Consider the following 21,649-nt stretch of genomic DNA (forward strand, 5'->3'; position numbering starts at 1 on the left):
AAATGCTACAAAAATATAATAATAATAATAATAAAAAATAGAATAGTGAAACAGAGGATCAAGCTTCATTCATTGCATGAACATATATATATCGCTATATCTCAAATAAGAATATTATGTTACTGTAAAAATATATACAGTATTTCTTAAAAATATGTTTTTTTTTAATGTTATATATGTAGCTCAGAAGCAATAGAGAATAATAATTCCCCAGTGTTACAAAACAAAAGACACACTCCAAAATAAAATAATTTGTAATTTATTGTCACATTTTCATATAATACAATTAATTTCCCCTGCAGCACCATGATCCTTTCATTTGTAGAACAAGCCCAGTTCTCATTTTGCAATTGATATGATTTCTTCTTCTATCTCATTTCACCCAGTTTCTAAATGGTCTTTTCTTTTTCCAGCTGGATTATACGGTAGGTTTTATATTGTGCTGAAATATTTTCATAACTAAAAAGTACATTTATACAGTATATGAGATTGAGATGGGGGGGGGGAGGGTGGAATAGAATCTACTGATAAAATGTTTTCATATGGAGGGAGTCATTTTTAAAGGTGATTTTTAGCTAAAATTCCCAATGTTTTTATAAAGTAAATTCCAATTACGTTCCCATTCAAGTAGCATGAAAAAATAGTATAGATCATTCTACATAAGACTCGCCCATTTCCCCATCTTCTTTCCCATACACTGGTACATTTACCACCCCCCCCCCCCCTCACTTCACCTTATGAATTGCTCAATAGCCTCAGAGATCTTATGAGTCGATCATTTCTGGAACTATGGATACTCCAAGCCATATTTTTTAAGCAGGGCTAAGCCCCAGTGCCGATTTGGGTACCTTATGACTTAGCACTGCTAAGTAAATATGCGACTAAACATCTTCTTAAACACAAAATACTAGGCAATTGAACGATGTAATGAGTTACCATCAATTGAGCTAACTGAATAAATCTGGGAAAGCTTGGGTTTTTGGTTTGTACTGAAGTATTGAATCAGAGTATTTGCTATCTATGGGGATTATCCACTAAGGTCTTTTGTGGGATAACGCACAGGATCTGCAATAAATGTCATTGACCTCAATGGCAATTAACGCTAGATCTGGAGCATTAAACTGCAATGGTCCTTAGTAAATAACCATGTATCAATGCATATAATTAGATACTATATTGTACCTTATGGATTTCAGAGCAAGAAGCATTTGGTGAAACTTAAAGTGATTTTATGTGAGCTTCCTTTTATAAATATGGGAATATGTGTGCTTGCATGCTTGCACTTAAACAGGCATATAAATCAATTGTGTTTACTTATCTGTCGATTGCATTATATTTAGAAAACATACAGTTGATATCTCTGAAGCTTTTGTTGGTACTTCCAGATAAAAACAGAAGATACATTGTTATAGTGAATTGTATTATTCATCTCCAAACAACAAATCATAAACAACATGGTATGTTCAAAGATGGGTGTAGTGATCACAATACCTTCAGGAATTAGCAAACCAAGTATTATTTTCTAAAATATCCCATTTTTATAGATAATGTAAACAAATGGGAAACTAGGGAGCAAAATTTTACTATACAGTACATATTGCTCATTTAAAAATGGGAACTCAGTTTTTAAACTAAGGACATTTTTTCTCTAGAGTTGACATAATAATTCAGGACACATATAGTGCCATCACTGTTCTACTTCACTCTTAAAAGAGTACCCACACCGAAGAAAGGGTTGGGAAAACATTTGACACACTGAAGTCTTCAATAATTATAAGATTGACTACCTCAAAAGCATAGTTTTAGTCATACTGCCCAAAATGTGTCAGGAAAGTGTTATTTAGCATGCAGACATGTGCTCTTACATATGAACTGATATAAAAAGAAACACATATTTTGATAATTGGGCTCATGTATCATTGTTATAGTATTTATTTCAATAAGTTTATCCAATGACAGTTCCTGTATTTGTAAATAGGAATGAGATATTAAATAGTTATTTATAAAGACAATAACATTTCAAAGGTTAATGCATAATAAATCTGTAATATTTTAAGTGTTTTTTTCTGTCCAGCAGTTTCACCTATACAACTGCCCTGAGTAGGTGCTAAATACTTTTCTTCTTCTTATAACACAGTAAAGCTACTCAAAGGTGGCTATAATTCTACGCTTCCTAGGCATAATTTATCTGAATTCAAAAGAAAGGAGGGTTCATTCGTTAATAATTCAAACATTCATCAATGTTTCATACACAATAAAAATACAGTTTAAATGTTGAGGAGATTCTTGCTGTGCTTGTTACAACATGATTGGGTTATTTAGATTTTTTTTTTATATAATAGACAGTAAAACAAGCCATGTTTCAAAGCAAATACAGTTTGCTAATTGCTATTTTTCTAAGCTAGTTGATGCTCTGTTTGCAAAACAAGAACTTAAACACCAGCAGGACATAATTCAAACCTGCTGATCTATTTTTCCTGGTAGTGCATTTTAAATATCAGTATATAAACTATTAAAAAAATGTGCTTTATATGCCTCTATTTTGAGTAACCTTGCATTCCTCAATTAAGACTTAGAAATCATCAAGCTATGGCATGCCCCATTCATTGAACTACTGGATATATTTGGTGTGATTGTGTAGCTTAACCATTTTGCTCTAATTAAGTAGAAATTAGAACTATTCCTAAAATGTTGTTTCATTATCTGAGTGATGATTTATAAATGAAAAATCATAAAACGAAAAACAAAATAAATGACGGATTTATGAAAATTATTTTTACAGTAAGTAAAAAGGTTTATCACAGTTTTGGTAGCTTGCATGAGTTCATATTGAAAATAAATCTTTCACATGTTCTTATTGTTTTCTTTTTTTTTTTAATACTGTTGTGCTTTTATGTTATTAGAGTTTTATGCTTTAAAACAGTAAACACCATATAGCTTGTGCTTTTTGTCTGGGAAGCCTGCAAAGCGCACTGCTGCCTCATTGGGACTGCAGCGTCTCCTTGGTCTAGAGATCGGGTAGCGGACGCTGCCGTCAGCCAGCCACCCACTATCGCAGCGATCATAGCCAAGAAGCTTCCATGCGGCGTACATCTGGCCCACTTTGGCAATCTGAGATCCATCACTGATGCAGGCCTGCACAGCTTCATCATAAGTCAGCTTCGTTGGGTGTATAAGGTAGTAGAAACGGCCTGGTGAAAAAACAATGAAACAAACAAAAACCAGGTAATTAATCACAAAAAGCAACTAGATTTAATTTCTACTAAACATGCCCAGCAACACATCAATGATGTAATAAAATGTACCCTTGCTGAAAAAAAGAAATACTGTTACTGGTGTAATGAGAAAATGTATCAGGCAGAATATAATTTGTGCCTATAGAAGGAAATGAAATAGTCTGTAAATGGCCGTGTTTTTAATAATGCTGTATGACAGAATGCTACAAACCAGCAGCGGTAGCATTAAAAATGATCTTGCTTTCCAGTTAGGAAATTGAACAATCTAAAAAATAAATGATGTTTTCTAATGGACATTAATATCAGATGCATGCTGATTAAACAATGTACTTATAGTGAAAGTCTGATAAATTGATTTGGGAAATGCTTTAATCCTAAAATTAAAAGTCAAAATGACAATCAAGTCTCTGTATGATTCAGTTGCTTAAATCAATTGCTTGACTTGCAGAGTATTTTACATGAACATTAAACATTCTTCACAACTGACTCTTACAGCGATTTACATGGTGACATTTTGACCTTACTGAAAAACAGTAAATGGAAAAAATGAAATATGACATCATTGCTACATTCTTCAATCTTATCTGCTTCTATCGACAGAAATGAATATTAGTATGTAAAATAATTTAGATTTCCTGGAGACAGTGTAAACAGTAACTGACTTCATGAGTAAGGAATGGGCCACTTCTTCAGGGCGAAAATGGCAAACTGGGGGAGACATTCTTCTAGCAGCCAGGGGAATAGTTCCTCCAGCATAGAGGGGTCTGAATAGAGGCCTAGCCTGGTTGTAAGGGTAGGGGACTCAATCATTAGGAAGGTAAGTAAAGCAATGTGATGGTGTGACCGTACGAATTAAATGTTTTTGTGTGTCCAGGGTGCTTGGATTTGGCGCATTGCAGATTGGGTAGATAGATTGTTGGGGCAGGCAAGCAATGACCTGGCGGTCTTGGTACAGGTTTGTACCAATTACAAAATTAAAGAAAGATGGAGGATACTAACAATGATTTCAAGGATCCAGTCTGCAAGCTTAAGGCATGGTAGTATTTTCAGAAATACTGTACTATCAGTGCCATGCACTACCCCACGGGTGCAGTTGGAATTAAGAGAGGTTAATGCATGGCTTGGAAAGTGATGTAGGAAAGAGGGGTTTGCAATTTTTAGAGCACTGTGAGTCCTTCTCTGAGAGGTAGGGATGGATTGCACCTCTCTTTATAGTAGGGATGGATTGCACCTCAACTAAAAGAGATGCAACGACATTGGAGTCATCCCGTGAGATTGAGGGGAAGGCACTTTCACCAGCAGCAAAGTAAAGGGGACTTTATTGTGAACGCAGTTAAAATGTGGAATTTACAACCCATGAAGACTGTGATGGTAGATACAATATATATCTTTAAAAAAGGTTAGACATCTTTTTTAGAAAGGAAACATATGCAGGAATATACAGTACCAAAAAAAGTCAACATAGGAAGAATTTGATCGAGGGAGGGAGCGATTCCTGGAGTCAGGAAGACATTTATTTTTCCCCTTTTGAGTCATAATTGGATTATGTTTTACTGGGGGTTTTTTTGTTTGCCTTTCTCTAGAGCAATATACAGTACGTTAAATACAAATATAGGATGAGTATAGTATCTCCATCATCTAAATTTAATATAGGTTGAATGTGATGTGCATATGTCTGCTTTCAACTTTATTACTATGTAACTATACACCTTTTTAACAGTCAGTCACATGAGTGATCATTAATGATGATAATGACTATTGCAGTTTAATAATTATATTTCATAGTATTAAATACTGTAGAACAAAATATTGCCGATCAAATTAAAAAGACGTATTGCTAATATGCCTTTGTTGTTTTACCTTTAAACACTAAGTAAAATTGGTTTCTCCATTTAAATATTTTACGTGTTAGAGAGTACAGTGTACGATAGCTCTTAAATTAAAACATGTTAACACAAATGGATAAAGCACCTATTGTTGTAAAATAGATTTTGCTTCTTTATTTCTATTAATATTTCAAAGTGGATTAAATATTTTTACTACATAATTGCTCGGTGAGATCTAAAATCTATTTTCAACATTATGGAATATAACTCTGATCTAGATCCCTATCGTCAAATGTGTAACATTATGTATTTTTAATTATAGGCTAAAGCTGGTAAATTCAGGGCATTATTGAAATCCCTGCTCTCTGATTAAAATTGTGGGCATTATCCAATCAGTAATGGCCCGGAATTTTTGGCAGCTTGCCAAGTTTTTAAAACCAATCAGCTTTCAGGTTTCATTCATAAAGAGTGACATTTGCACTTAGACAGGGGACATGATTGGACAGAAGACACCAGCAAGGCACTGACTCCTCCCCCACCCTGTCTGCAGAGAGCTCCGCACAGGAGAATGAAGGGAACGGTTTGTGTGTCTGCTGATTGTGTTTTGTGGGTGTAAAGGGGGCAGCAGAGTGTTTTATTAGTGTGTGTCTTCTGTTGGTGTGTGTTTTGTGGGTGTAGAGGGGGCAGCATAGTCCTGTTGGTGTGTTTCTGCTCTGTGTGTTTTGTTCTTGTAGAGGGGGGCTGCAGTGTGTGTGGCTTCAGTTTATGTTTTGTGGGTGGAGGAGGAGTGTTTTGTTGGAGTGTGTCTGCAGTGTGTGTTTACAGGGGGCTGCTGTGGTTGAAGAGGGGGGGCTGCTGGTGTGTGTTTTGTGGATGTAGAAGTGGCAGAGTCTGTTTTGTTAATTTGTGTGTCTCTGCAGTGTGTGTTTTGTAGGTGCAGAGGGGTGGCTGCACTGTGTGTTTTGTGGGTGGAGGAGGGGTGAAGAGTGTTTTGTGTGTGTGTCTGCAGTGTGTGGGTTTACATGGGGGCTGCAGTGGGTGTAGAGGGGGGCTGCTGGTGTGTGTTTTATGGATGTAGAAGGGGCAGCAGTCTGTTTTGTTAGTGTGTCTGTGTCTGCAGTGTGTTTTGTGGGTGTAAAGGGGGGGCTGCTGTGTGTTGTGTGTGTTTTGTGAGTGTAGAGGGTGGAGGAGGGCTGCAGTGTGTTTTGTGGCTGTAGAGGAGGGGGGCTGCACAGTGTGTAGGGGGGACTGCAGTGTGTGTGTGGGTGTGTATATAGGGGGGGTTGCAGAGTGTGTGTGTGTGTGTGTGTGTGTGTGTGTGTGTGTGTGTGTGTGTGTGTGTGTGTGTGTGTGTGTGTGTGTGTGTTGTGTGTGTGTGTGTGTGTGGAGGGGCCTGTGTATATGTACAATTTACTTTTAACAAACTTGCAGTAAAAGCATAAGAATGTAGACAATCATGCTGATAAAAATCAATATGACTACAAAAATGTATCTTTTTTATGAAAAATTAAAAATAAGCCTACATTTAGCCTATACAGTAATAGTAATAATCCCCTCAGAACAGGGCATTACTGGCCAATAATGCCCTGGCTGGGTTAAAGTCCCTCGGCTTCGCCTCGGGCCTTCATCTTCACAGGTATGTTCCTGATGTTGAAACCCTGTGTATAAGACTGAATCTGGCCTTGTTGAATTGATATATAAGTTAGTATGTTTGAATGTAAAAAGTTTTTTTTTTTTTTTTCCCTCTTAACTCTGTGCTGTTAATTGACCAAATGGAACAAGCTGACTGATTGGGGAGGGGGAGGATCATGTGACTGTTTTTTCTGTATAATACTAACACCTTTGCTGCATTGGGCAGTGAGGCATTTAAAGTGAGCTTTTTAAGTGATACAGTTAGACTACAGTTTGACTAGAGGTGACTGGGGACTGCATCTACTGCACACACTTTTACTCAAGACAACAAACGGTAAGCTATTCAGATCACACTATGATCCCAAGCTTGTTAGCCTGCATAGTTTAACCCCTCACCCCTTTACAACTTCTTTCACTGCAGCCTCTCCCAAAACTGACTGCACAAAACACTGAAACCCTGAATTGACTCTAGCATTGCAATGCAGCAAAACACTTGACAAGGTACAGGCCCACCCCTGCTGTTTAGTCTGCACACACTCACTCTGCTCACAACAGCTCCTTGCAGCACTGCCTACCTCTGGCATCATGAACCTGCTACAGTATGTCTTCTAACTGTTTTCTTTCTCCTGGCCTCATGGAGATGTTACTCCCTCTATCCACTACAAACTCCTCCATCCTTGCCCACACCCAACATCGCCATACACCCTGGACTACTCAAAAGCCTTGCACTATCTACTGAATGTTGGTGGAGAACTCTAAAAACCAGCACTCCAACCACTGCTCACTCTAATGGAAAACACCACAAATTTACAACTTGAAAACAACTACCCAAATTTCTACTCATACTATTACTCTCTCTAGCAGGTGATATTGAAACTAACCCAGGTCCTCCCATTTCAGCTCTGTCCCATGCCCCTGAGAATTCCACCTTTAAATTCCAAAAAGGGCTATCTGTCTCCCATATAAACATCCGGAGCCTGCTGCCCAAACTGGATGAACTAAGGGCATGGTGCCTTATGCATAAACCCAAAGCCATCGTTCTTACAGAAACATGGCTATCCTCTAAAACCCCTGATGCAAATATCGCCATTCAGGGATACTCCATTTTTAGGAGAGATAGGTCAAAGAGAGGAGGAGGGGTGTTATTTTATATTGCAGACACCTTACATTTTACACTGTTACATTGCCCACCAAGTCCACCCTCTTTTGAAACTCTAGTTGGCAAAATCTGCCTCCCCTTTTCTAAGCCCATCTTGCTTGCTGGCATCTACCGCCCCCCTAGAGCCCCTCTACAATCCTTGACTGATATCACCCAATTTCTTGCCTCCATTTCCTCTCTGAATGAGAAGAGTGAGCTGCTAGTTCTAGGGGATTTCAACTTCAATTGGCTTGACCCTAAAAACCACAAAATCTAGATACAACTCAAGTCACTTAACCTATCGCAACTCATTTCCCAACCCACACGAATAAACATGAAGTCGCATAACCATTCCTTGCTAGACTGGATTCTCTCCTCAAACTCCAGCAGAATCCAATCCTCTGGCATCCTTCCTGATATTTTCAGTGACCATGCAATAGTGTACTGTGAAAGGAAAATTAAACCGCCCCATTCAAGCCCTAAAGTTCTCCTCACTAGAACATTTAAAAACTTTAACCCACAACAGTTTCTGGATGACCTTACCAACTGCCCATGGCACAGAATCGATTTAATTCCCGACCCTGACTTTGCGCTCGACTATTTCCAATCCGAGTTCTTAAAACTCTGCGATACCCATGCTCCACTACGCAAAATAAGGGTACGGGGGGCCCACCTTCCATGGGTTACACCTGACCTTATAGCACTCTACCAGTTCAGGGATGCCTTGTGGAAAAGCTACAAAGTAACTGGCACTACCAAGGATCTCAATCACTACAGATGCCTGCGGAACGTGTGCACAAGGCAAACAAGGTATGCAAAAGCACAATATGACTCTGACAATCTCCACCAAAATACATCAAACCCAGCTAACTTCTGGAAGGTTATCAACAATATATTCCAGGCTCCTAACCATCAACAACCAAGTAATATCACTAAGGGGGATATTACTCTGACAACCCCCACTGACATTGCAAATGCATTCAATGATTACTTTGTGGGGTGTGCCACTAACTTATTAGCGAAACGCAGAACAAACCCCAAACCTGAATCTCATCCTGGGAGTACCCCTCTAGTCCCACCCCCTCCCAACACTGCCCACAATTTTCAATTTAGCCCAGTATCTGAAGAGGAGATTACACAAGCGCTCCTCAAACTAAAACTAAGCAGCCAATGTGGACCCGACTTACTACAATCTAGGTTCCTACGACTTGGTGCCCCAGCCATTGCCAAACCAATTGCGTCTATAGTCAACTCTATCCTGTCTGCAGGCCATATCCCTAAGACCTGGAAAACTGCCAGAGTTGTCCCAATCTTCAAAAGTGGGGACAAAAACACTGTCTCAAACTACAGGCCAATCTCACTTCTCCCAATTCTATCCAAAGTTATGGAAAAATGTGTCCACTCCCAATTAAGCGATTTCTACACCAAGACAAATTTCCCTAGCCAATTCCAGTCTGGGTTTCGTCCGAAACACTCCACCGTAACTACCCTGCTAAAAGTTTGCAATGAAATCCAGTGCGGAATGGAACGGGGACAACTCACTGGTGCAGTATTCCTAGATTTTGCAAAGGCTTTTGACACAGTTGATCATGTTATCCTGCTTAACAAACTCCAGAGCTCTGGAATAGGGAAACATGCTTTAAACTGGTTTCAGTCCTACCTATCAGGAAGATCCCAACATGTGTCCATCTCAGGCTCTAACTCCAACCCCCTGGATATCACCTGTGGTGTCCCGCAAGGCTCTGTTCTGGGGCCCCTACTCTTCTCAGTGTTAATTAATGATATTCCCACAGCTTGTAAGGAAGCCTCAATACACATGTATGCAGATGACACAATCCTGTATGCACACAGCCATAGCCTCTCTGACCTTCAACACATACTTCAGTCTGACTTTTTGAGACTCGAAAACTGGATTTCCCAAAACAAACTGTTTTTAAACACTGACAAGACGGTAACAATGGTATTTGGGACCAAGACTAAATTTGTAAAGCTTCCAGTGACTGAGCTCCTGATTAGAACCAACGCTAAAACCACCCTAACACCTGTCACTAGTTTTAAATACCTGGGCTTATGGTTTGACTCCCACTTAACATTCGGGATGCACATTGATACCCTGACAACCAAGACCTATGCCAAACTAGGGGTACTTTACAGGAACAAATCCTCCCTTTGTCTCCTGGTCAGAAAGCGTATTGCACAGCAGATGCTGATGCCAATTATTGACTATGGAGACATAGTATATGGCTCGGCTCCTCAAACCCACCTTAGCAAACTTGACACCCTCTACAATTCAATTTGTCGTTTTGTTCTCCAATGCAACTACAACACACATCACTGCGAAATGCTCAAAGAACTAGATTGGTCATCACTAGAGTCTAGGCGCAAAGTTCACCTTTCCTGTCTCACCCTCAAATACTTTCTGGGCAAGCTACCCAGCTACCTGAACAAGCTCCTCACCCCTACCACATGCAGTACCTATTACCTGAGATCAGACTCCAAAAGACTATTCATGGTCCCAAGACTAAACAAAGTATCCGGATGTTCCTCCTTCTCCTTCCGTGCACCCCAAAACTGGAACAACCTACCAGAGACTCTCATATCCACCACCAGCTTAAGTTCTTTCAAATCTAAGGCTGTCTCACACTTTAATCTGGTCTGTAACTGTTTCATACGCTCATAATATATATTTTCTTTAACTGTGCATGCAATGTCTTGTATATAATGTATACCTTGTTCATTTATGTAACTGTATTTGTAACCATGTATTATTTTGTTTTACTCTGTGCCCAGGACATACTTGAAAACGAGAGGTATCTCTCAATGTATTACTTCCTGGTAAAATATTTTATAAATAAATAAATAATCTCTTCCAGCCAGGGCATTATTGGCCAGTAATGCCCTGTTCTTCAGGGATTATTACTTAAATAATTCCATAAGAAACTAAAGGAATACACATACAATAATGGTACTTTTATATAATTTTTTTAAAGTTTTATTAAATTATTATTGATTTTCCTGTATATTTTCCACGTGGGGTGATGACACATCATAAGCATAGGTTCACTAAGGTTCATAAATTAAAAGTGTATCTAAAGCCATGTCACCAGCTAGAATATGTGATAAAAATACGGAAGTTACTGGTATTACTTGCTAGTTTAAAAATGGGATTTAGATGGCAATCATATAGGAAGACATAACAGATTGTGTTTCAGGAGCCTATTGGCTTGAGAGTTGGCAGCCATTTTGTTTTCCCTGAAATTGAAACCTGGAAACTTCCCCTGTAAGTATCTCGGGACCGAGATAAGTTCCCCAGAGCTGAAAATAGCAGTATTTTGCTCAGGGGACCCCCTCGGTTTCCACCCTTAAAAAAACTAATGGGGTATAAAAAAAAAAGAAACAAGTAACAGGAACTGCTCCATTAACCCTTTGACTGCCAGATAGTCTAGCCGAGCATGGCCTACAGGGAGGCTGGGATATTTATCGATTGTGGGGGAAAGGCAGCCTAAAAACATTTGTGTTATGCGCATAGGAAAACTTGTTAGTTGCATGTTTATATATAGAATGGATATTGAACTATTTTGTAATAGGGAATTTAAGTGAGTTACATCATGTTTGTTACTTTTGTTCTTTCCAACATTGCATATTTTTTTTCAAGACTTTTCTTTATCTTAAATGAACATAAGTTCTTAAATAAAGTCGAAGAGAGCTGCAAGGAAAACAATCACCATGGAAACAGCACAATCAAATTCACATGAACGTATTTGGGTGCCAGAAATATGTGTTCTCAGTCCAGTGCTTCTACAAATAACATCTTAACAATTATTTTTTTTAAAGAAATTACATACTATTTGATAAAATAAAGTGTTTGAACAAAAACTACAGTACTTAGTCAGGTTCAGTAAATAACCAAGATGCTAAAAAAAAAAAAAACCTGCGATGTGGATTCATATGTGACATTAAGAATACTCAGACAGTTTCCCATCCCTGAGTAAGGGGGTGGATTGGTTTGTGTTAGTTATTGCCCTTTAACTTTTCATTCCAAATAGTGTTTACTAATCAATTGACGTAGTAGGCGAGAGCTAGTACAGTAAAGTTGAAGTGACCTTTACTAACTCATCCCTTCAAAATAAGATGAAAGGAAGTAAATGCAGTAGGTGCTCATTATGGCAAGCTGACTAAACATATGACTCATTGCAGCTTCTTCTTCATAACAACTGTGTGTGTGTGTGTGTGTGTGTGTATATATATATGCTGGAGATGACCAAGGCGCAGAGAAAAGGGAAGAAAAATGGGGGGAGGGGGGAGAGAAAGAAAAAATAACAGAGTAGTACGTCTTAAACTGGGTCTTCAACACAAGGTGAGAGATACACTTACAACAGGTTGGATAATTCAAGCGTTTCTCCAATCGTAATGGAACTGGATCTCCCACATCTCCCAAATAAATCTGGAATCTCCTATATCACTCGATCCAGTTCCATTATGATTGGAGAAACACTTGAATTATCCAACCTGTTGTAAGTGTATCTCTCACCTTGTGTTAAAGACCCAGTTTAAGACGTACATTACTACTCTATGTTCTTTTTTCTTTCTCTTCCATCCTCCATTTCTTAACTTTTCTCTGCGGCTAGGTCATCTCCAGCATCCATTTCTTCTCGGCATTTGTGGGGTCGAGGACCTAATTGGCAGCACTGAAATAGGGATAGTATTCCATCTGGTAGCACTTCCTCCAGGTTGTTTATTTTTATTATTGAATTATAATCAAGTTTATAATTTATTGTGGTGTTATATATTAGTATTGATATTAGTTTTTGTAGCTCTTATTGAGATATATATATTTTTTTATATATATATATGAAGCAGGGTAATCCTCTATACCTCTGGGGGGAGCTGATGCAGCTCGTTGGACTCCAATACGGAGGTGCGATGGCCATGTTGGGGTTGGAAAAGGACTGGAGAGAGAATATCCCCTGCAGGAACAGGATATCCACTGGGGTACAGCAAGGGCAGGGTCAGAGCTGCCGGAGACCGCGGTGGAGATGTTTTTGTCCTGGGAGCCAGTCATTCTGCCTAGGACTAGGCCAGAGAAACTCTGTAGGTCGAGTTAGGCCCTGATCCACCCTAGTGGAGTATGTAGGGACGCCCATACATCAGGGACTTGCCTGTTAGGCCGATGTCTTTGGAGCGACGGCGCAGGACGAACTGCAGGGGAGGATTCCTCAGGCCTGGAGGTACTACCGCGCTGCTGCCGGAAGTAAGGAGAGAAGGGATATTTTTGGGAGGCCATGCAATATGGGATCATGGATGCGGCTTCTGTTCTCTAAGAAGGATTCCCTGGTTATATCATTGTAACCAGGAAGGTACCCATGTGCGCCACCTATACACAAGGGAGGGTAGCGCTGCCCTCACACATACATTTGGGGATTACCTTGGCGGACCCCTTGCGCTCTTGGATGCCCAAGAAATAGGGTGCAACCAAGACCCTTAGGGGGATAGTTGCTTCTTGGGAGAGGAGGAAGAGGTTGGGTATTATTACTACCTGTGTATTCTGTTGTTGTGTGTTCTTACTGTATGTGTATCTGGAGGGACCCTGTCAGTAAAGAGTATTGTTTATCACTATTGTGTGTTTTGGTTATTTGCTGTATACATATATATGTTCCTGTGAGGAACCATCCCGTCTATGCCGGGATCCTCACAGGTGGAGGCGCTGCATCTGGCACCCCCAAGCTCCCTATGAGCGGAGGCTCAGGTCTTCTGTGCGCCTGCAGGTTAGCACCATAATGCCTCGTGTATGCCAATCTTCCTTGGGGGGGGGGGAGGGTGTTCCATTTGTCCATATTACAATTTCTATTTATGGGATATTTTCACAATAAATTTGCCACTCAGCTTATCTGCACTGAAAAGTACGTAAGTACTATTTTTAAGGTGAGGTGTATTATTAAAAAAGACAGTATTTATTATTATATTATAGTAGCTAATAAAATGCAAGCATCAGGTAAACATTTCACAACTTTGCTGTATAAATCTATGTAACACAATAGGGAGCAGGTAGTGTCATATTAGCTTTGTATTATCATTGGATTCTGAAATTTCACATTAATGTGGAGAATCGACATTCCTACCTTTGAAGTTTGATGTGAAACAGAAGACATCATATCTGCTTTTATCTTTGTCCCTGTACCCATAGTTCCGAACTCCAGGTACAGTGTTTCTGCCTCCACAGGGTTCTCTGGGGTTGGTTATAGGATACTGTACTGACCCATCACTGAGCCACCCTGCATTACACCAATCCAGTCCCAACCTCCATGCATCATATAGTTGGTCAAATGAGGCAATAACAGAATCTTGATCGTGACAGGCCTGTTGGGCCTCATGAAAGTTGAGATTGTAGCGGCCCATCCGTGGAAAGTATGGGTAAACAACACCTACAATTATAAGTAATGATTGGTTAAACTTACAGTATACAAAAAATAACAATGCCTCCTTTATTAATACACATATTTGTTTTTTTCTAGTCTTATTTTTTTTATTTCTATTGTTATGAGAAACTGGCTTAACCCCCTTTCCCCATCATTTTGAATGTAATGTCTGTATATTGTTGCCTGCTCCTTATTTTGATGCACGTCTGTTATTTGCAGTGTGTAAGTATAAAGTCAAATAATGGATAGAGTGAGGGCTTTTTTGTAAATAAAAGAATAAATAACACATCAACTATGAGCAGAGTGCAGCAAAAACAAATTACATTATAATACAACATTATTTAAAACATATATGAATATGTATTTGTATGAATGAACATACAATTATTTGCAGGAATGAGGTTCAGGATGTGCGTTAGTATCATATTTTCTTGCTTCTTTGCTTATTGGGCATACCAGCAGGATGCCCAATAAAATAATAGGCAGTATAAATATATATATTTATTAGTTGGGTCTACTTTCAAACAAATTATATGTCCAAATGATGGATAATTTCCCAGCCAGGTAATCGGCTTATTATGCACATTGATGGTATGTACTTTTAAGATCTGCAGTCAGAAAGAAGGAATAATTTACCTGTTAAAAAGAATAAAAATGTATTTTATTTTATTTATAAAATGTTTTACCAGGAAGTAATACATTGAGAGTTACCTCTTGTAAAAAAGGTGTGGGGCATCATTTATCAAATCCTCCAGGCACAATTGGTGCAAACAAATTGCTACATAAATACGAACATCTTATTGCTATTCATTCGATTTTGGGGGTTTAATAAATCTGGTTTACTACACTACTGTAGGTGTAGCCAAGTTCTCAAATGAAGAAACTATGATAAATATCCCCATACGACCTGACTAACTGCTGTACACTGGTATTCACCATCAAAAAGCTTGTGCAAAAAGCTTGATTGCTGGATGAGGTAAATTCACTGAACTTCTGTCTGTCCAGCTCTGTCTCTAAGACATAGGAGAGTCCACAATCAGACCTCCAAAAGGACAACTCAAAAACAACAGGAGAAGCACACTAGGTAAGAAGCTGTTGTATTTCACAATGAAAAAAAGCATAGCTTACTTAAAGATCAGTAAATACTCATGCACTCAACAGAACCACAACAACCACACCAATGCTCGTTTAAAAATAAAGTTTGTATAAGTATGCACTATATGAATGCCTGATTTACTATGCAGATACTGAATTGAGCAGAATGAGTTGATGAATCTTTCCCATATGTCAAATGTGTCAAGTTGGAAACCTTATTAATCAAGTGACAGATTGTGAGTCAGAGTTTGAATCACGTCAAATTTGGCACTATGCAATGGGGAAAAAATAATACGCAGAAGCTGATACATCTCATTACAAGTTGTGTATTTGGCGACTCCTCAGTGACATGAGATGTGCAAACTGTTTACAATAATTCACAAACTTTGGAAATATGCCACAGTTCGCAATCAAAAATCATAAAAAAAAAGAGCAACTTTCAATCAAAGAAATCACAAGGCTATTTTTAATTTAACAAAAGAAAAAAACACACACAAAAAGGTAACCAAAAAATGCTGCAAGATAAACCCTTAAAGAGAAATAAGTAGCACATTGGGTGGTCGCTAATTACATAAATAGAAATGTAAACATCAGAAGTAAACAAAAAGAAAGTATAATGCATTAATTTACCTGGTCAAAGTCTCTGTACAAAATAAAATAGATGTTCAGTAGTAGACAATTACAAAAATATATTTTTTAACAGAATTGACATTAATATTTGGCCTCAACAATTTACTTGCCATGTCCTCAATTTTAAACTAAAATTGTAAAGTCTAAAATGGAGTGTAAAGAAAAAAAGTGCCAGAACTCTAAGCAAAGACAATTTTCTTTAGATGTAAACTACATTAGAACAAGCAATCCAGCTTCAAACAAGATGATGCGGCAGAAAAAGCATGTTCCTTCCAGTCAGAAGTTGCAGTATTGTATTCCTTAGAATTTGCTAATCACTACGTGGATTTTCCCCTTTTCTGGGGACATTGTTTCTAGTTATACATAGCTATGGGATGAAAATGGTTATTCTTTGCTCTCATATCTTATTTAATATACGTTTCCGTCTAAATGATGTACCTGTGAGAGGATCTGTGTACTGTACAGTGCAAAAGAAGATGGTGGTCAGCTACAGTACTTTTGTGGCTGTGATTTATACGGTATGGCTTTCACTATTATGGTTGTTTTACTTTACACTGCACGCTCTATTAAATTTCTCTGTAATAGGATTCTGAACCGACAGATTTATCTTTTTACCTACAACCTACACTGAATGTATTTTGTTTACAAGGTTTTATTAGTTGCACACACACTGTCATATGAACATATCTATGATTTATGATGGATAGCATGTAAATTATATAACAAAATGTGAAGAAGATAAACCTTCTGGGTGGTGATGATGAATGCACTCTCTATTAATAAATAAAATGTAAATGTTGGCATGACACTGAAAAGGGTACAAAAAAGACAGATATATTTTTTCTTAAGAAACACATTGGGTTATACAGTATAATGCTTTTAATCCCATGCATTTAAATAGGACGTATTAGGACAATTTAAAATACAATTACTGAAAAAAATATGTAAATGCAGAGCAATCTATTTGCAGCGTTATTAGGTGCTGGTTACAATTGAAAATTTGTGATCCCAAGCTTTTTAAAGCTTCATTGTGTTTATTAGACAATTATCTTTAGAGATGGGCAAATTTTTTTTGCGGATTTGGATCGGCAGCGGATCGGATGGTTCTTTTGGTCCACAGATTTCAGCGGATCAATCTCAAAAGGGTGATTATTATTGCCAATACACTTTGCGGATTCTGCAACCAGTGGACAGATTTGTAAAATCCAATCTGCGAATTAAGCATCCGCCAACAGATTTCTTAATCCGCTAATTGGATTCTACACAACTGTCCATGGTTTGTATCCAATGGCAGCTTTTGATGAATCTGTGAGGATTTAAAACGACCAAATCCGTTTGCGGATTTTACAAAGCAAAACGGACTTTGGGTTTAAAATGCGAGAACATTCGGAAAACGGATTTGGGCAGATTCACCCATCTTTAATCATCAAATACAGACCAATATTTTTACATACTATATCATTGCCTTCATCAGGGTGGCCAAAACATTGGTCCGTGTAAGATGTTTTGTCTTCTAAAAATGTAGAAGCTCTTTAAAACTATATTTTCAGTGCCTGGAGGTATTTTTATATGACTACTAGATTCTGGATAAAGGCTGTTTGTTGACCGTGTAGTACGTGGTAACCTCTTTTGTTCTTGTTTTATGTTATTGGTGTGTTACCTAAGTGCTTTGATTAGAGCTCTAGATATTTAAAGCAAGACCAAACTATTTTTTTGATTTTGGGAACTCATTTCTTCCCAGATCCTTTAGCAGCCAACTCTCACTCACTGTGAATAACTCCCCAATCTCATCAACACCCCAAGCCCAGTGCCTATGGGTCATCTTTAACTTGGTCCTCTTCGCCATTCCGCACAGTCAAACCCTCACTACGTTCTGCCATATCCACGTCCCAAACATTGCTAGAATACACCCTTTACTTGCCCATGGTACAACTAAAATCCTACTCCAGTTGCTCATCTTGTACTGCCTAAACTACTTTACATAGTTACATAGTAGTTACATAGGAGATGAGGTTGAAAAAAGACGTACGTCAATCAAGTTCAACCTATGCTAAATTTAGACAAAAGATACTTTATCCTATATCTATACTTACTGATTGATCCAGTATTATATCATCCAATGATATCTCATAAGGGGAAAAATACATTCCTTCCTGACTCCAAGAATTGGCAATCGGATTAATCCCTGGATCAACATTCTTCCCATGTTTACTTATTTGGTATATCCCTTTATACTTTTCCTTTCTAAAAAGATGTCCAACCTTTTTTGAACAAATCTATTGTATTTGCTATCACAGTCTCCATGGGTAATGAATTCCACATTTTAACTGCCCTTATTGTAAAGAACCCTTTCCTTTGTTGCTGGTGAAATCTCCTTTCCTCCAACCTTAAGGGATGCCCCAGAGTCCTTTGTACTGCCCTTGGGATGAATAGTTCACTTGAAAGCTCCTTCTACTGTCCACGAATATATTTGTATATAGTTATCATATCCCATCTTAGACACCTCTTTTCTAATGTAAATACATCTATTTAGTTAGCCTCTCCTCATAAGTTAGATTGTCCATCCCCTTTATTAATGTGGTGGCTCTTCTCTGCACTCTCTCTAGTTCCAGAATGTCTTTTCTAAGGAGTGGTGCCCCAAATTGTACTCCATATTCAAGGTGTGGTCTTACTAATGCTTTGTAAAGGGGCATAATTATGTTTACTTCCCTTCCATCCTTTAAAAACAGAAAAAATACTGTGCGCTACTACCTAACTAACTACTAGGTTTTATAGTATATAAATATACACAGTGCAGTGACTAAACCATAAAATATGTGATAAAGGATTATACCACAGCTCCCACAGTGAGATATATAAAAAATAAATAAATTATATCACATAACCGTGTTGAGGATACAGGCGTCTGCTGCTATAAACACAGGGGGTGGCTCAGCACCCCACACACACTAAGAAAATGGAAACAAAAGAAAACAGCGCACAACGCCAAATGGTGAAGCAGGTTCAACAATATAATTCAAATTAAAGGGGTAATATATCTGCGTACATAATAAAGGTTGGTAAAGTGCATTTAGTGTGTATCACACTGTTTACCACTCGGCAGCTGTTGTCAGGAGAGTCAGGTGCTTGCTTCTCTCAGCTAGTGCCACTCCGTTGGTTCTGGGGCAGGACGTCAATCTTTTGCTCCCAAGGGGGTTTCCCTTCACGCAGCCAGGTTCAGCTGAAGGTATTGGTGCTCGGTGAAATCACTCCGGCTTCCAGGCCGTCTGGAGCAGCTCCTATACCTCAGCAGGTGGATCCTCTTCACGGAGGTTAGACCGCAGCTTGCAGGGGCACACTCAGCGTGCCACGATGCCGCTCCGTCGCGGGACGCTATGTGATGACGTCACTGTCTCCACAGCAGTGGTGGAATCGGCAGGGAGGTGATACAGTCTCTCAGAGTCTCTCACAAAGGCCCAAAACAGCACACAGGATTGGTAAAATCAGGGCAAAGCCAATGAATAGGAAATAGCCAATATAGGCAGATATAAGGCAATAGAAGATAACATCCAACGCGTTTCGTGTTGTTAAAAACATGTACATCCCCTAGGTTCAAAGGGGCGGAGGGCTAAAGATTTAATAAAGTGCCCAAATGTCCACATCCTCATTTAACCCCTTAGGGGACATAGTATCTAACTTGTGTATCCAATATGTCTCTTTGGAAGATAGTGTTTTGACTCTGTCCCCACCTCTTCTATTTACAGGAATAAACTGAATCCCCTTAAAAGTGAGACATGACGGATCTTTATTATGGTGTACCAAAAAGTGCCTGGATACACTATGTTTTTCGCAAACCATTTTTAATATTTCTGACGTGTTCCTGGATACGGACCTTAAGGCTGCGTTTGGTTCTGCCTACGTATTGATACCCACACGCACATTCCAATAAGTATACAATATGTGTGGATGTACATAAAATAAAGTCATCAATATTAAAAACTTCCTTTGTGATTTGCGAATAAAATGTATGTTTGTCAGGATGTTGGTATTTACAAATTGTGCACTTACCACAGATATAGTTGCCCTAGGGGATGTACTATTGATCTTTGTATCTTTATTTTCCTTGCTTCGTTCTATTCTTTATTTCTAGCTACATCTTTTTATATAATTAATGATGGTGTCTATTTTAAGTCAACTAATATTGTGTTTCTTTTATTCCAGCATGTTTTTAATTATTTATGCTAGGTTTTGTCTATATTTAAGTTTTAATTTAATATGTATTTTTCCTTTTGTTAATAAAGTTGTTGTTTTAAAAGTAAGTTACACATCTTCCCTATCACACTGACCATTACCTATTTTAGATGATTGGTTTATTCTTAATTGGTCAACCAATAAGGTATCTCTGTGAGGTATATAAGACCTCTGGGTAATGGCCTAATTATTCCCTGAAGAAGTAGTTAATTCTACGAAACGCGTTGGATGTTATCTTCTATTGCCTTATATCTGCTTACATTGGCTATTTCCTATTCATTGGCTTTGCCCTGATTTTACCAATCCTGTGTGCTGTTTTGGGCCTTTGTGAGAGACTCTGAGAGACTGTATCACCTCCCTGCCGATTCCACCACTGCTGTGGAGACAGTGACGTCATCACATAGCGTCCCGCGACGGAGCGGGATCGTGGCACGCCGAGTGTGCCCCTGCAAGCTGCGGTCTAACCTCCGTGCAGAGGATCCACCTGCTGAGGTATAGGAGCTGCTCCAGACGGCCTGGAAGCCGGAGTGATCTCACCGAGCACCAATGCCTTCCATCCTTTGCCTGTTTAATACAAGATAAGATCTTTGCCTTTGCAGCTATTGCATGACTTTTGGCACTATTGCTAAGTCTGCCGTCTACAAGCACTCCTAAATCCTTCTCCATTAAGGATTCCCCCAATGTATCCCCATTTAATTTTTAAGTCGCTAGTTTATTCTTGCGTCCCAAATGCATAACCTTACATTTATCTGTATTAAACCTAATCTACCATTTACCTGCCCACATTTCCAGTCTCTCCATGTCCTTCTGGAGAGACTGGACATCCTGCTTTGATTCTACTACTTTACAAAATGTAGTACCATGCTATCAAAGATGGAGACTTTGCTCTCGATGCCAACCTCAAGGTCATTAATAAACAAGTTAAAAAGCAGGGGTCCCAGTATCGATTCCTGAGGTACTCCATTCATGATTTTATCCCAACCTGAAAAAGTTCCATTTATGACAACCCTCTGTGGTCTATCCTTCAACCAGTTTTCAATCTTATCCTAGTTAGCATTCCCCTGATCTGCCTCTCCCCACTTTAATCCAACCAAACTGCTACTTCCGAAATGCTTTACCTCACACACTGCTCTACATCTGTTGCTCCACTATGGAAATCCCTACATTGGCTTCCCATAGCCTCTAAAATGTAATTACAGTACAACAACCTATCTTTGATTTACAAAGCCCATAACAATGCTGCAAAACCTTACATTGCAGCCCATGTCTACAAATGATCCCCTAAGTGCCCCCTCTGTTCTGTTCTCTGACACTGCTTTCCTCCCTTAGTACTTCCACTCACTCCCGCCTACAAGATGCTATGAAGTTTGTCATTGAAATATCCTCATTGTTCTCAATTACAAACTTTATACTTGTAATTATAGGCTGAAGCAGTAACATTCCGGG

At 38.8% G+C, this 21,649-nt stretch overlaps 1 protein-coding gene across 2 annotated transcripts in view; it reads right to left on the reverse strand.

The window, feature by feature from the left end:
* Nucleotides 1–243: 243 nt before the first annotated feature.
* The window catches only part of HAPLN1 (hyaluronan and proteoglycan link protein 1), an 84,102-nt gene continuing 62,696 nt past the window's right edge, over nt 244–21,649 (reverse strand). For both annotated transcript variants that reach the window (XM_075592582.1, XM_075592592.1), the window contains 2 exons: nt 13,952–14,254; nt 244–3,191 (listed from right to left, as the gene is read on the reverse strand). In XM_075592582.1, coding sequence (XP_075448697.1) covers nt 2,908–3,191; nt 13,952–14,254 — 587 coding nt within the window. In that variant the 3' untranslated portion in view covers nt 244–2,907. The remainder of the gene's footprint in view (nt 3,192–13,951; nt 14,255–21,649) is intronic.

The sequence above is a fragment of the Ascaphus truei genome, chromosome 1 (assembly GCF_040206685.1).
Source record: "Ascaphus truei isolate aAscTru1 chromosome 1, aAscTru1.hap1, whole genome shotgun sequence".
NCBI lineage: Eukaryota > Metazoa > Chordata > Amphibia > Anura > Ascaphidae > Ascaphus > Ascaphus truei.